The 15,613-nt window shown below is 40.2% G+C and overlaps 2 protein-coding genes and 1 long non-coding RNA gene across 3 annotated transcripts; all 3 read left to right on the forward strand.

Annotated features, from left to right (window-relative positions):
* The first annotated feature begins 115 nt into the window (after positions 1-115).
* LOC136183299 (cyclic pyranopterin monophosphate synthase-like) lies at positions 116-2,239 on the forward strand. The gene is made up of 3 exons (XM_065966638.1): positions 116-170; positions 1,006-1,170; positions 1,407-2,239. The coding sequence occupies exons 1-3, from the start codon at positions 116-118 to the stop codon at positions 1,949-1,951; spliced, it is 765 nt and encodes a 254-aa protein (XP_065822710.1). The 3' UTR covers positions 1,952-2,239.
* A 5,591-nt stretch (positions 2,240-7,830) lies between these two features.
* LOC136183300 (interferon-inducible GTPase 5-like) lies at positions 7,831-9,765 on the forward strand. The gene is made up of 2 exons (XM_065966639.1): positions 7,831-7,954; positions 9,131-9,765. The coding sequence occupies exons 1-2, from the start codon at positions 7,831-7,833 to the stop codon at positions 9,763-9,765; spliced, it is 759 nt and encodes a 252-aa protein (XP_065822711.1).
* Positions 9,766-12,407: 2,642 nt separating this feature from the next.
* On the forward strand, positions 12,408-13,679 carry LOC136177016 (uncharacterized). The gene is made up of 3 exons (XR_010664668.1): positions 12,408-12,534; positions 12,613-12,675; positions 13,131-13,679. It is a non-coding gene; the product is annotated as an uncharacterized lncRNA (long non-coding RNA).
* Positions 13,680-15,613: the final 1,934 nt, after the last annotated feature.

A 15,613-nucleotide genomic window follows, 5' to 3' on the forward strand; every position in this document is an offset into this window, starting at 1 on the left:
GCACCTCCTCCTCATGCTGGTCACCAGCCTGGTCACACACTGCTGTGGGATAGCATCCCATTCTTCTACCAGCATTCGTTGCAAGTCAGCCAATGTGGTTGTGTTGGTCACTGTCATGAACAGCACGTCCAAGCTGATCTCACAAGTGTTCAATGAGGTCAGGACTGCAGGTAGGCAGTCTCTCTCTGGCTATCCACTCCCAAATTCTGGAGGTAGTCTCCGATAAACCCCATCATGGAGACTGTAGAGATATGGGATTGTCACTGGTTGCATAATCTCATCTCGATATCTGTCTAAATTGAGATTGCCTCCTATGATGTTAGGAGTTTCCAACAGTAAAAGATCTATTGCCAAGAAGCATTGTTACAACAAAGGAATAATCTACAAAACACACATTTCCTTACTTTTTGTATAGTGTGTATATCTATCTATATATATATATATATATAGATATACACATATTTTTTTTATTCAATATTAATTTCTATAGCACTTGTGTGAAAAAAACCTGTTACACTACAATGACCTTCTTTAAAGACGTCTAATTGAGAGCAGTGTTTCATTGTCAACATGCAGCCACACTCAGCTTGTTTAATCGTGATGAACTCCTATTTGATGTTTGATAGCATGTCAAAATATATAAACTACAAACCAGTACAGTTATTGGATTAAAGTAATTATCTGTTAAGATCAAATTACTTTAATGATTATGAAGTTTTGCTGCTTTGAGAACAAACTGTCCTCAAATAACTTCAGGTCTTATTATTATAAATATTATTTATCTTATTTTTACCTCATTTTATTTTACCTTATTTTGGTTGTATTGCACCGCGGGACGGAGACAAACGCAATTTCGATTCCACTGTATGTCTGGCATATTTTGAAATTGACAATAAAGTTGACTTTGACTTTGACTTTGAGGTCTTCAGGATCAAGGTCTCAAGTCTCCTCAGGTCTTCTTGGTGTCCAGCTTTGACCTAAAACTGTATGATTTCCCTCTGTTAGTGGAGACCCTGAAGGAAGAACTTCCTGAACTCCAGAAGGAAGCCTTTCTGCTTGCCATGCCCAATATCAGTCTGGACATGATCAAAGAAAAGAAAAAGGCTTTCCAAGCCAAAGTCAAATACTGGGCTACTCTATCTGCTATTGGAGCAGCTGTGCCAGTTCCAGGTGTTTCTGTCGCTGTTGATACAGCCTTGCTTGGCGGTGTTATCAAACAATATGGATTTGGGTTTGGTCTGTTCTGGCCTAAGCAAGGAGCTGTAGGTCACCTTGCAGCCACTAGGGGGTGCTACATTTGTTGTTGAGTTTTTTGGACCTCATGGCTCTCTGTAGGAGGCCATTTTGGGTTTCTCATTCATTGATAAGAGCATGTTGTGGACACTTGCTGTACGCACTTCATTCAGCTGCGTACAGCAATAAATCTCTAACACATTCACGCAACACACAGAAGAAATCAGGAAAAGAGCAGGTGAAATACCTGGATATTAAAAACAAAGATATGAAAAATCCCACACGGCGAGCGGCCACAGCCAGTGCCACCGTCATCCTGGGCCCCATCGCATTCCAGCTGCTGAGGGACAACCAGCTGGCCAAGGGTGATGCCCTGGCCGTGGCACAGTTGTCTGGCATCATGGCTTCCAAGCAGACCTCAGCCTTCATCCCACTCTGCCACCTGCTCCCCTTGGACCACGTCTCCGTCACCTTTCACCTGGATGAGCTGCAGGACGCTGCGGCCATCACAGCAACGTGTCGCACTACGGGAAGGACAGGGGTCGAGATGGAGGCCTTGACAGCAGTTTCTGTTGCGGCATTGACCGTCTACGACATGTGCAAGGCCGTGAGCCGTGACATCGTCATCACAGATGTCAAACTGGTCAGTAAGTCAGGCGGGAAGAGGGACTTTCATCGTCGCCCGCAGACCTTCCCCCTCAACAATAAATCCTCATGAAGAAAACTGAGAATCAATGATTTGTAATCGGCATGAAGAAGTGCACCTTTTTCACTTGATTTCATGTATGCTTTACAAGCTGAAGGTAGTGTTCAGAAAGAAGAAAATATATAAAGTTATAGAAAAAATGAAGAGACCACTGCAAATAGTTCTTAAATCAGCATCTCTATTCATAGAAGGCATCCTTTTGTAGTGTCTGACAAAATTCAAAGGAGGCACACCTCATTATACTAATTGAGGATTTGGTGACCACCTCACAAGCCATTCAATAAAGCTGAGCTGCTTGAATTTTTGCGTCAAGAGTGGTATCATGTCCCCCAACAGCAATGTGAAAGACTGTGTGGAGAGCATGCCATGACACATGAAAGCTCTGGTGGGACGCTGGTTTAACTCGGTTGGTAGAGCATGAGTCCCACATACTGAGGCCTCAATGCTTGTTTGACTCCTGACCATGACCATTTGGTGCACGTCATTTCATTCTCTGTCTCTTCTCAGCTTTCCCTGTCCAATAAAGACAAAAAGACTGAAAAATAATCTTAAAAATGAAAAACAAATCAGCAATGGGTTGCACCAGCTGTGCATAAATCCAAGCATAGGTTAGTTCCCACTGGAGTTTACATCCCTCAGAAATGATTGTGAAGTGTTTTAAAGCCTTGTGCTATAGTTGGTGATTTGACCACTAGATGTTGTTTCTTTTCACATGAAGTTAAAACTTAATCTCTGCAACAATATTTTGGTTAGTTTAAATGTGACAATATACTCGTTACTATGAACCTTACATCCCTGTGGGGCAGACAAACACTGACATGACTGAAGCTGCAAATCAACAAGTTTCTGAAATTAATTTCTATCTTACAACACTTTCAGAAAGTGCAAACTGCTAAGAATAGAGGTTAGGCTTCAGTGTTTCTCTATTGTTTTTGGAGCAAACTGAGAGCAGCCTCTATTTTTATTACATGTTGAATTATTTTTTTTATTTTTTGGTTCACCTCAATGAACTATGAAAAATATTAAATTAAGAATGAAGTCTAGGTACTTGACCTGTTAAAGCTGGCAGAAACAGATGAATGGGAACAGAGGAGTGTGTGTGTGTCTCTAAATGACCTCTTCTCACCTGCTTCGTGTTGCTGTAAAAAACTTCACTACATGTCTGAGCATTTGACATTTGGGGTTGTCTCGACTGTAGGAAATATAACAGTAACTACTTTCAGCATTCCCCTCCAAATCTAGTATAAAGTGAAATGTTTAGACAGTGTAGGCTATACTTTACTTTGACCTCTTTAGTGCAAACTGGAAACATGACAGTGAGGTGACCGTTCTATACCCATTACTCTTTACATAGTTGCAGATTATTTTTCCGTGGCCCTACTCCTCTTCCGTACAAATAACACATAAACCTGTTCCCTGTCAAAGTTTTGTGATGGTTAATTTGCTGTTTGTGCTCGGAGATATTAATAAAGTAATTTCATAATTATCGTATGTGTCAAATCACTGATTTCTAAGGTAGCTTTAGTATTTGTATATTTCTGATATTAGGCATCTACAGGCTTGCTCCAACAATATTTTGTTGTACTTGTACAGTGACAATAAACATATCTTATATCTTATCTCAGTAGTTGCACTCAGAGGACTTTGGTGGGAACAAAAGCGCACCAAACCGAATTCTGACATAATGTTGCATTGATACAGATATGGCCGTCCCAATTTTAGATTTTTAATGCTGTTTATTATCATTCATTATTCATTGTTGTTTGTGTTGATTGATTCTGTTCAGTGTTTTTTTTTAATGTGAGATTTTGTGGGAGAAACCAGAGCACCTGGAGTAAACCCTAACACACACAGAACATCCAATCTCATCAACACAAAGGAGGACATTCATGTGCCGCTAGCCGCTGATGCCTCATGGTGACCCGAAAAGGGAAATAGAAGAGGGGAACAGAAAGGTTGAGTAGAAAGAGAAGAAAGGGACAGGACAATGATGTCTGTTAACCATTTAGGTCTTTCTGGTCAGCAGCCTTTTGAACTCCAAGTTTTGCTTAATGTACTTGGTCTGCACAGTGGCCAATCTCCTCAAGGATTCTCGAGACTCCTTAGAATGGTACTTGTAATTCTCGGCAAGCTGGGGGCAGGACTGTCCTTTGAATGTGTTCTTTCAGTTAATAGATGGCAAACGGTTTACCAGCGGATTGATCCATTTGTTGGCTCTGTTAGATGGTGGCGTCTTGTTCTGTTTTAAACACTTTGTGGTGCTCTGTATATCCAGACTCTTGGGTGTCAGAAATTGAGAGACAGAGGTTCTGCTTTAGATGTACCTCACCTAGCTCTTCAATGTGAGCAGTGCCAGAGTTATGCAAAGTTTTCTCTGTACCATTTTGTGCTTGATGCTGAGACAACTCTGCACTAGCAGGAGAACACTCGGCTGAAGTTTCTCCAGCCCTGAAATTGTCTCTACAGGAAATGGATGTAGGACTTCTCAGCCTCCACCTGTCATCCCATTTGTTAAATATTTTAGTCTCCTTGTCCAATGATAGAAAGGGGTCATATTCCTCCTGCAAATCATCTTTCTTTTCTTCTTCTTGCTTCTCTATGCTGATGGTGATCTGAACATGAGCTTTTTACACTTTACCGGCTTGTTATTAGCAGTAGATCTTTGCATACACTTCTCCTCCCTTTCTTTCAGTTTCTCAAGTTTCAACCTAAACTCCTCTGCACGCAGCCTCATCATCATCTCTATGTAATGCTTCTTTCTCATTTCTGCCAAGACTTCTTCAGGAATTTTGTCAAGCTGATCAAACAGTCTAAACATGCGGCGCTCTATACTGGTCATTTTCTCCAAAGTGTCGAGAGTGTTAAACCGAGTATCTACTATGGTGCGATACACATCAGTCACCCTCAAACCCAGAGCTTCCAGCAAGAGATCCTGGTCATCTTTAGGTATTGAATCATGGAGCTGAACCTTGCGTTTGAGTTGGGCACCTCTTTCTTTGTATCTCTTGATTTGATCCTTTACTTCATTTAGCTCAGAGTTTAGCTTCTCTTCTTCCACATTTAATGCATTTACAGTTTTCTCTGTTTGCAGACGAAACTCCTTCAGCATTTCGTTGTTTCTGGTGACGCTCTGACACAGGACTAGGTGTAGCTTGACCAGCTGCTGGCTCTGATCCACAATCTGCTTGGGATCAGACAGCATTTTCTTTCATTTCTGCTCAAGTTCCGAGCTGTCACCATCCAGTTCAGAATTTTTGTTTTGGGCCGTGGACTGTCCAGGCATCTCCCCACCAAGGCTGCACACAAGAAGTCGATGACAATTTTTTTATACTTATCGTATTTACGCATGATTTCTTCAGTCTGTTCCAATTCATTGTTAATGGTCGCTATTTTGTCATGTAAGTCCTCACTTATCACGTTTAAATCCTCTTTTGAATTGTGCGCTCTATCAAAGTCCAAGTTGGCTTTTGCAAGTCTTTCCTCAGCTCTGTTGAGTGACTCCCTGTGACCTTTTTTAATACGATCAAGCCGCCGCTCAAGCTGTGATACATCCTGCTCCTTTGCTTCTATAGCTTTGTGAAACTTCTTAATCTCACATCTTTTTATCACCAGAGATGCCAAAATCATGGCTCTCTTCTTTTGGATAGAGAGAAATTCCTGCTCCGGTTGTCTGTTTGCCATTGTGTTTGTTATTCTATAAAACTCAATCGCACCTGACAAAATAATAGACTTTGAACTGGGATGAGGTTTGTTTTGCTCCTGTTTGTCTCTGTGGCTGTGTTAGCTATGTGTTTCTAGACGTTTGTGTGTTCTAGGACACAAATAACAGGCTGGCAGTGACATCACAACTATCTTGTGACATCACAGTCCTTTGCTGAAATACACAAAGATGCACAAACAGGATCATATGAACATGCACTAATGGAGAGGTCTCAGAGTGAGGGGGCTGCCCACAGTGAGCACTCCAGAGCAGTTTTGGAGTTCGGTGCCTTGCTCAAGGGCACCTCAACAGTTCTCAGGAAGTGGACTGGTACCTCTCCAGCTACCAGACCAATTTCCAGACTTGTTCCGGAAACTGGCGACCCTCCAATTCCCAACCCAAGTCCCTACACACTGAGCTACTGCCGCCCTGATTTCATTTTTTTAAGCACTTTATTAAAGTGAAAATTACACACGTACATCCTGAATTTGAACACACAACACACAAACTCTCTTGTATCTGCTGGGAATAAAACCAAAATGTGAGATTAGAGCTGCACAATGTATCACAGCCTGTTAGAAGCTGAGGACAACCAGACAAACCTGAACACACACAATACAGACACACACACATGAACAAAGCTACAGAAAAACTACTACATAAACATAATTACAACACGCACACACACACACACACACACACACACACTAAAACATTCAAACCTAGGTGAGAAACAGCTCACTAAATGTTCCCACACTTGAGAGAAGTAGCCCACTGTCATGAGTTGGTGTGGTGAGTTTTCCTTTTTTTGCGCGGTGTCATTAAAACGTTTCACCTTAGTGAGCACGTATTATAACTTTTGTAGACACAAAAAAACAGCCAGTTGACCGCTGATGCAATCATCAGTCACAGAAACTTCTGCATGCAACACCTCAGAGACGAGGACGTCTCACCACAATCTTATGTGCTTGTTCCCTTTCCCATGGAGTGATTTCCTGTCCTCTCAATAAACCTGAGAAAAGAATCGAAGAAGTACGAAATAAAAGTGAAAGCTTTTGCCATGAAAAATAACATTTGTAAATTAGTAAAAAGCTAAAACACATTTTTTTCAGAGCTGCTGAAACATCCCCATGCTTCTGATATTATTCACCATTATTAGTGCTGTTGAAAGCTGAAGATATCACACAATAAGGGCTCCCAAAAAAACACTAGTTTTTGAACAGACAAAGCTTTGATGAAAACTAAAAATGTAGAAAAGGAGGATTTCTAGCATCAGCCACAATAAAGATTTGCGCTATTATTAACCTGCAGAAGGCATGAGAGCATGCAGCTTCTACTGTTCCTGTAAATCAGCATGTTTCTTAAAAGTCAGCTGCTTTAAAAATAAGGGTGGTCCTGAACTCACAGAAAGACTTTTGATTGGTTGCTGACCAAGACTGATAAACTTTTCTCCTGTTTCTATGCTTCTTCGCGTCTGCACTTAAAGATAACAACTCGTACAGTGATCTTTTGATCTGGTGAGTATAGCATAAAATATGTGTTTAGTTAGTAATTATTTTCAATCTGCGTGTCTATGTCTGCTTTGCTGTTTGTTGTTATGCATCTTTATCTGCTGCAAATGTCAGTTTGTATGTCTATTTTACTGCGTTGGTGTATCATCTGTGTTATTTCCTCAAAGCCTAACCCGGAACAAGGACTGCAAATTAGCCATGTCTAGAAGTCCTAGATACATTACATCTGTTGCACTTTAATTAGATTTAACAATGCTTACATGTAATGTCCCTGACAAATAAACAGATTAATAAATAAACACAGCATTTTGCTCATTGTGAGATATATTTGGTGTGAGCTGGTGACAAACATTTCATATTTGAAGATCATTTGTGTGTTTGATGTTATATTCATTAACAGATTGTAAAGTATTTTTGGTCAGTGACGTACTTAGCAATGTGATAACAGTTAAATCTTGTCTTAAATCAACTCCAGCCTGCAGGGAAGATCAAGTTTCCTATTTTTTTATTTTCACACAGTCCCCTTCCTGTCTTGGCAGAATTGAATCTCTGAGTACTCCAAGTATCCTGCTGCTGAGTACCTGAAGAAGGTTGGATTTGAAAAGTTTGACTTCTTCTTCATCATCTCAGCTGATCGCTTCAGAGAAAATGATGTGAAGCTGGCTAAGGAGATTCAAAAGATGGAGAAGAAGTTCTACTTTGTTCGCTCAAAGATTGACCATAACATAAGTGACGAGGAAAGAAGTCAGAAAGAGTTCAATGAAGAAAGGACCCTGACACAAATCAGGAAAAACTGCATCAAGGGTTGGTGATGTATCGAAAATCAAACAATAAAATGTTTTACTTCACTGCTTGTAATGTTTTTTGACATTAATTATCTCTCTCGCGCTCTCTCATAAATATACATTGCACAAAAAGTAGGGACATTTGTGTTTGGTAGATTATTTCTTTGTTTTAACAAATGCAAGATGCACCACCACCATTAACTAATTCAAAAGGATTTATTAATTGGTGGAGCTCTTAGTTGACGCTTGGATCAATCTGTTATTTCCTTCCTACTTCAATGCCTAATATAAACATAGAAACATAGATTGATGAATGTGATACATTGAGCTATGAAAATGATCGTTGAAATGAAATTGGAAAGTTAATTTCCATAGTTTACGAAACAACATAAAGACACTCACATTCAGGAACTGACAGATTTCTCACAAAATTGAGCCCAATAACTGTTGAAGAAAATTAGAGAATTAGATGCTCTAGGATTATTTGCCACAACTAAACCTGTAATGCAAGCTGTTCAAACGATTCCTGAGACAGCTGGACAATTTATGGCATTTCAAGACTCAGAACTGCAGGCAGGCAGTCTCTCTCTAGCTATCCACTCCCAAATTCTGGAGGAAGTCTCCGATAAACCCCGCTCTGTGAGGGCGAGCATTGTCGTCATGGAGACTGTAGAGATATGGGATTGTCACTGGTTGCAGAATCTCATCTTGATATCTGTCTAAATTGAGATTGCCTCCTATGATGTTAGGAGTTTCCAATGGTAAAAGATCTATTGCCAAGAAGCATTGTTACAACAAAGGAATAATCTACAAAACACACATTTACTTACTTTTTGTATAGTGTATATATATATATGTATATATATATATACATATATATATATTTAAATGTATTTAATATTATTACTATTACTATAGCACTTGTGTGAAAAAAACCTGTTACACTACAATGACCTTCTTTAAAGACGTCTAATTGAGAGCAGTGTTTCATTGTCAACATGCAGCCACACTCAGCTTGTTTAATCGTGATGAACTCCTATTTGATGTTTTATAGCATGTCAAAATATATAAACTACAAACCAGTACAGTTATTGGATTAAAGTAATTATCTGTTAAGATCAAATTACTTTAATGATTAAGAAGTTTTGCTGCTTTGAGAAAAAACTGTCCTCAAATAACTTTTTGTTTCTGACAGGTCTTCAGGATCTAGGTCTCAAGTCTCCTCAGGTCTTCTTGGTGTCCAGCTTTCACCTGAAACTGTATGATTTCCCTCTGTTAGTGGAGACCCTGAAGGAAGAACTTCCTGAACTCAAGAAGGAAGCCTTTCTGCTTGCCATGCCCAATATCAGTCTGGACATGATCAAAGAAAAGAAAAAGGCATTTCAAGCAAAGGTCAAATACTGGGCTACTCTATCTGCTATTGGAGCAGCTGTGCCAGTTCCGGGGGTTTCTGTCGCTGTTGATACAGCCTTGCTAGGCGGTGTTATCAAACAATATGGATTTGGGTTTGGTCTTGACATCCCATCACTGAAGAGAATGGCAAAATACTCAGGGGCTTCTTATGAGGAATTGAGGAAAGTCCTCAAGTCACCTCTGGCAACAGTAAATCAAACTCCTGAACTTTTACAGAAGTTGTTGTCTCAATTAGGCAGCTTAGTTGCATTAATGGCAGCAGAGGAAGGGTTCAGATTCATTCCAATACTTGGAATCCCAGCAGCAATGGGCCTCTCTTTTACCTTTACCTACAAAAGTCTTAACATGATCCTCAACGTGCTTGCTGACGATGCAGAGAGGGTATTTACTAGGGTCCACTTGAACATCTCATGCTGATATTGTTAAAGAAATAGCATTTAGTATTTATTTGTGCTGTAAAACAATGTGTACATTTTGAGCTATTCATTGAAATCACATTAAAAACATGCCTATTGATCGTCTTCATAGAGATAATGTTATTTTTGTATAAAGGTTTATAATGCATGGAACTTAACTATTATTTTTGTACAGCTCTGCTGTTTTTAAGTGCTGTATACTAAACTGATTTATAATCCAGCTGCACATATCAGTAATCTGTTTAAATCAGGAAACATGAGTGTTGATATCAAAATGTTTCATATAACTGATGTTCTTGAGTCTTTAAATAAAATCATTAAAAAAAGCTTAAGTTAGTTATTTTGAATTGTTAAGAACTTTGATTTTTTTAAATGTTTATATTAAAGATTATTTAATAGATTTTATATGAAATATCTAGTTTTTAAACCATAATACCCTCTGTTCCTTGTAACTGTCTACCCTCTCTTTAGCACTTATTATGATGAGCGTTCACTGCCATCTAAATGGTAAATGGACTTGAACTTATAAAGCGCTTTTCTAGTCTTCCGACTACTCAAAGCGCTTTTACACCACATGTGGTCATTGTACTGATTTACACAAAATGTAATTAAAATTTATAATACAGATATTCAATTTAAATTATCAACATTAATCAAAACACAACTTATTATTATAAGCACTTGTTTACATTACTGGTGTCGACAATTTACATGATTAATTTGTCATCAAATAACATGAATGAATTCTGATTTATCCACTTCTACACACATATCTGTGTGTGTGTGTGTGTGTGTGTGTGTGTGTGTGTGTGTTTTGAGGGAAAAATAAAGAACATATGGCTTTCACTTGAGAAAATATAAATCTTCCGTTCGTCTGAATTCACGACTTAGATACCTCATTGAGAGGGAAAAAAACTGCCCCGTTTTTATTAACTAGCTAGAGGCTTAACTCATTTATTCAGAAAAACACAAGAGTTTTTTTATTTTCACTAGTTATTGCAATAAGCTTCTGTAAAAGAGGATTCATCTGATCAAATTAAACTTCAGTAAGCAATAAACCTTAACGATCATTCTTACTTATTTGTAATTTATTTATTTATTTCAGGAGATAGACGCCTATCATTTGAAACTTTGAGAGAAGATGTCCAGTAGATGGTGCACTTTAACAAAGCTGTCCCTTCATTGCACTGCTTCCCCTCCTCCTCATCCCCACCCCTCGCTCAGTGTCTGGATTGAGAGCAGCCATTTCTTAGACTCATCTCACCTAGAGGACTATACAGCCTCCCTAAGAGGGTCGCACACTAACCACTAAGCTACCAGCGCCCCTGAATTATTTTTTCTAATAGAACCAGCTGGTGTTGTTCAAATTAAAAAAGTGAAACGATACTGGCAGTACGGGTATGCAGTATAAAACAGTTTGTTCCTTCATACAGCAATGAATCTCAAACACATTCTCGCAACACACAGAAGAAATCAGGAAATCAAGTGCCAGGAGTTCTTGAGATAGATAAAATTGCTTCATGATGAGGTAACACCACTGAGCCAGATCCCTCATCTCCTCTGCAAAAATCAAGAAATCAAACTTTTATTTGCATGGCCCCATTTCATAACAAATGTTATCTCAAGACACTTTACAAAAGAGCAGGTAAAATACCTGGATATTAATCCATTATGAACACTAAGCAACATTACTGTCATGATCCATATCCTGGCAGCTCCTCTCTTTCCTTTTATATGTTGTTTGTTAATTCCCTGGCTGTATCAGAATTGCCAAGTACCTACTCAATCTGTCAGTAGGCAGTAGACAGTACCTACTATCCGTGCTGCATACTGTTTAGTACCTACTATTTAGTAGGCACGCACAGTAGGCAGATATTTGTTCCTACTTCGTCTGATTCATTCAGTAAGGAAGTGGTGTCATTTACGTTTCCCGAACCGGCCGCATCCACCCATTTTTTTTGTTTTTTTTGTTTAACTTTATTCAAGAAGAGTAATGCGCATATACAGTCAGGTAAACAAAAAACAATATCACAATGTAAATCAAGTAAAAGACAGATTAAATAACTAAATAGCATACAGTAGGCTACATAAAGGAAAGTAGAAAAGAAAGACAGTAATATACAGAATATAAAATAAACCAATAAAGACGCATTTAAATAATGAAATAATTATTTAAATAGAGGGGAAAGGTTTTATAATAATGTATACATTTGTTACATTTTTTGTTGTTAACTAAAAGTAGCGATTTCAGTCGGGACTTTAAATTAAGATTAAATTAATCCACACACGTTTTATTTTTATTTTTTTGAAAAGCTGCCGCAAAATCAGGCATTTTAAGCCGCAACAATCCCCCAAACAGTCTGCAATATCCTGGAGGGACTGTCTAGTGCTTTTGAAACACAATGTGAATTCACAAACTGGGACACCAATATTAAGCTGCCGCCAAATCCATATGAATGTACAAAGATGACGGTTGAGCTTAATTACCGCGCTGTTGCAGAAATGAGTCTGAACAGGACTTTTGACAAAGCACATTTTCCCTCTAAGATTACTTTACAGCCCGTCTCACAGCTTTTTGTACATATTAGTCATTTAGACATAAGCCTTCATTTATTGTCCTCTGTTCCCTCCTTGTCTGTCTTCTTTCAGGTGTGTTTGTTTGGGAACTCTGAGGTGTCCTTGAGAGATTTCTTGCGCTCAGGATCATCAGAGGAAGAGCTTCTGCAGATTATCGGAGCAGCAGTGGGCAGGAAGAAGAAACAACATGCAGGTAGACTTGTCTTCAGACACACCAGGGTCGGGGTAAACTTCCACATGAAATGTTACAATCTTCTGTTTGCGTCTCCAGGAATGTTCAATATCTCCAAGATGAAGAACCGGCCTATGATCCTCATTGGTGGGTGACATGGCTGTACGTACAAACCTCTCACACTCAGATTTTTCCATCACTGCCCAGTCAGGATTTTCTGTAAATACCACTGTATTTGCAGCCCTTTCACACTGAAATATAGACAATCAAATGTACATTGAACCAATGACAGATACAATCTTGATCGTATTCCTACATGTTTGAACCTGAGCTCTATAATTTGGGGTCTAAATGACAAACAGGTACAAAAAGCTGTGAAATGAGATCGCTTTAACCAGCAGATGTGACACTGGCTGTAATTTTTGCAACAGTTTGTTTGCATGAAAAACACTGATCAAAATACTTCCATTCCAACTTTATTACCACAAAGTCATTTAGATCTAAATATATATAGAAGGATCAGGTGTTACCATATTAAAGTAGTATTACATCTTCATCTACATACACACTTTCTTGTTTTTAGCATTGTCCTTGACAGATGCTCCTTTTTCCAACAGGTACCAGATTCCAACCGCCTATGTCACAAGACAGCCAGAGAGATTTCCCCATTGTTTCCCAGCTTCCAAACAACACAGTCCTCTCTGCAGACACAACTCCTCACATGTGCGCTTCAGGCAGCAGAAGAGTCCCAATGAGAGAAATGGATTTATTGTGCCTTCCACACTGCACTCGTTCAATACAAGGAGACTGTTTTTGCTCCTCTAGGACCCAAATGAGTGGGGGAATACATGCCTGGTCAGAAATGAACAATGAAACACCCAATGTGACAGAAAACATCCAAAGTGAAACACTTCTTCCCTCCTCTGAGATTGCAGATAGTCTCAATTTCAGCAAGACTTCAAATTCAACCTCCCGCACAAATATCAGGAGAAGCATTAATGAAGGCTGTCTCAGGTACGCAATAGCCAGGAGTCCTAACGTTCTGAAGAAGAACGTACTCAGGACTCTAGGAACGCCTGTTTTTTGCACACTAATGAATGCCAAAATGAATGTAAAGCACTACAATGTTAGACTGTGCCATAATAAAAGCTCAAGTGAAGACCATAGTCTTAAACTCCGACGGTGTGTCAGTGATCAGAGTAGGTCAAGCACAAGCGTCTCCAACACCCACCAGAATGAAACCACTGAAGCCCAGCTGACGCACACAGACGCCCAGGCCGTGCCTCCATGGTGGATGTAGGGGGGAAAAATCCCACACGGCGAGCGGCCACAGCCAGTGCTACCGTCATCCTGGGCCCCATCGCATTCCAGCTGCTGAGGGACAACCAGCTGGCCAAGGGTGATGCCCTGGCCGTGGCACAGTTGTCTGGCATCATGGCTTCCAAGCAGACCTCGGTCCTCATCCCACTCTGCCACCCGCTCCCCTTGGACCACGTCTCAGTCACCTCTCACCTGGATGAGCTGCAGGACGCTGCGGTCATCACAGCAACGTGTCGCACTACGGGAAGGACAGGGGTCGAGATTTGTCGACTGGAGTGAGCTCAACTACCTTCAGCTCAATGCCAGCAAGACAAAGGAGATGGTGATTGACTTCCGCAGTCACCCCAGACTGCACTGGTGAACATCCAGGGCTTGGACATCGAGAGGGTGGAGAAGTACACATACCTGGGTGTTCACCTCAACAACAAACTGGACTGGTCACACAACACCGACGTCCTGTACAAGAAGGGCCAATGTCGACTTCACCTGCCGAGACGACTGAGGTCCTTTGGAGTGTGCAGGACTCTGCTACGGACTTTTTATGACACTGTGGTGGCGTCTGCACTTTTCTATGCAGTGGTCTGCTGGGGAGGAGGGAGCACAGAGAGAGACAGGAAGAGACTGAACAGACTGGTCAGGAGGGCCAGTTCTGTCTTGGACTGTCCTCTGGACTCTGTAGAGGAGGTGGGTGAGAGGAGGATGTTAGTGAAGCTGACATCCATCATGGACAACCCCTCTCACCCCCTGCATGACACTGTGGGGGCCCTGAGCAGCTCCTTCAGCAGCAGACTCAGACATCCACCCTGCAAGACAGAGCGCTACCGCAGGTCGTTCATCCCATCTGAAGTCAGACTGTTTGATCAGACTGTTTAACAACATCACCACCTCATGCTACACACTGTGTGTGTTTTGTTAATAACAAGTTACTGTGTAATTTTACATGTACATTATTGTATTTTTTTACACTATTGTATTTTTTATTTTTATTTAAATGATGTAAATATGTTTGATCTGTTTTTTAACCTGTATTTTTATTTTTTATAAGTATATTCCTCGTCCCCTGTTTTCTGGAGCTGCTGTAATGCACAAATTTCCCCCATGGGGGATCAATAAAGTTTATCTTTATCTTTATCTTTATCTTTATGGAGGCCTTGACAGCAGTTTCTGTTGCGGCATTGACCGTCTACGACATGTGCAAGGCCGTGAGCCATGACATCGTCATCACAGATGTCAAACTGGTCAGTAAGTCAGGCGGGAAGAGGGACTTTCAGAATCAATGATTTGTAATCGGCATGAAGAAGTGCACCTTTTTCACTTGATTTGATGTATGTTCTACAAGCTGAAGGTAGTGATCAGAAAGAAGAAAATATATAAAGTTATAGAAAAAATGAAGAGACCACTGCAAATATTTCTATCAGCATCTCTATATGCATAGAAGGCATCCTTTTGTAGTGTCTGATAAAATTCAAAGGAGGCACATCTCATTATACTAATTGAGGATTTGGTGATCACCTCACAAGCCATTCAGTAAAGCTGAGCTGCTTGAATTTTTGCGTCAAGAGTGGTATAATGTCCCCCAACAGCAATGTGAAAGACTGTGTGGAGAGCATGCCATGACACATGAAAGCTCTGGTGGGGCGCTGGTTTAACTCAGTTGGTAGAGCATGAGTCCCACATACTGAGGCCTCAATGCTTGTTTGACTCCTGACCATGACCATTTGGTGCACGTCATTTCATTCTCTGTCTCTTCTTAGCTTTCCCTGTCCAATAAAGACAAAAA

This window comes from Labrus bergylta, chromosome 18 (assembly GCF_963930695.1).
Source record: "Labrus bergylta chromosome 18, fLabBer1.1, whole genome shotgun sequence".
NCBI classification, from domain to species: domain Eukaryota; kingdom Metazoa; phylum Chordata; class Actinopteri; order Labriformes; family Labridae; genus Labrus; species Labrus bergylta.

Coding starts and splice junctions, on each gene's coding strand:
- LOC136183299 (XM_065966638.1), top strand. CDS start 116: ATGAACAGCACGTCCAAGCTGATCTCACAAGTGTTCAATGAGGTCAGG. Junction 171..1,005: donor CAATGAGGTCAGGACTGCAG/GTAGGCAGTCTC, acceptor TCCCTCTGTTAG/TGGAGACCCTGAAGGAAGAA. Junction 1,171..1,406: donor AGCAGCTGTGCCAGTTCCAG/GTGTTTCTGTCG, acceptor CACTTCATTCAG/CTGCGTACAGCAATAAATCT.
- LOC136183300 (XM_065966639.1), top strand. CDS start 7,831: ATGGAGAAGAAGTTCTACTTTGTTCGCTCAAAGATTGACCATAACATA. Junction 7,955..9,130: donor CAGGAAAAACTGCATCAAGG/GTTGGTGATGTA, acceptor TGTTTCTGACAG/GTCTTCAGGATCTAGGTCTC.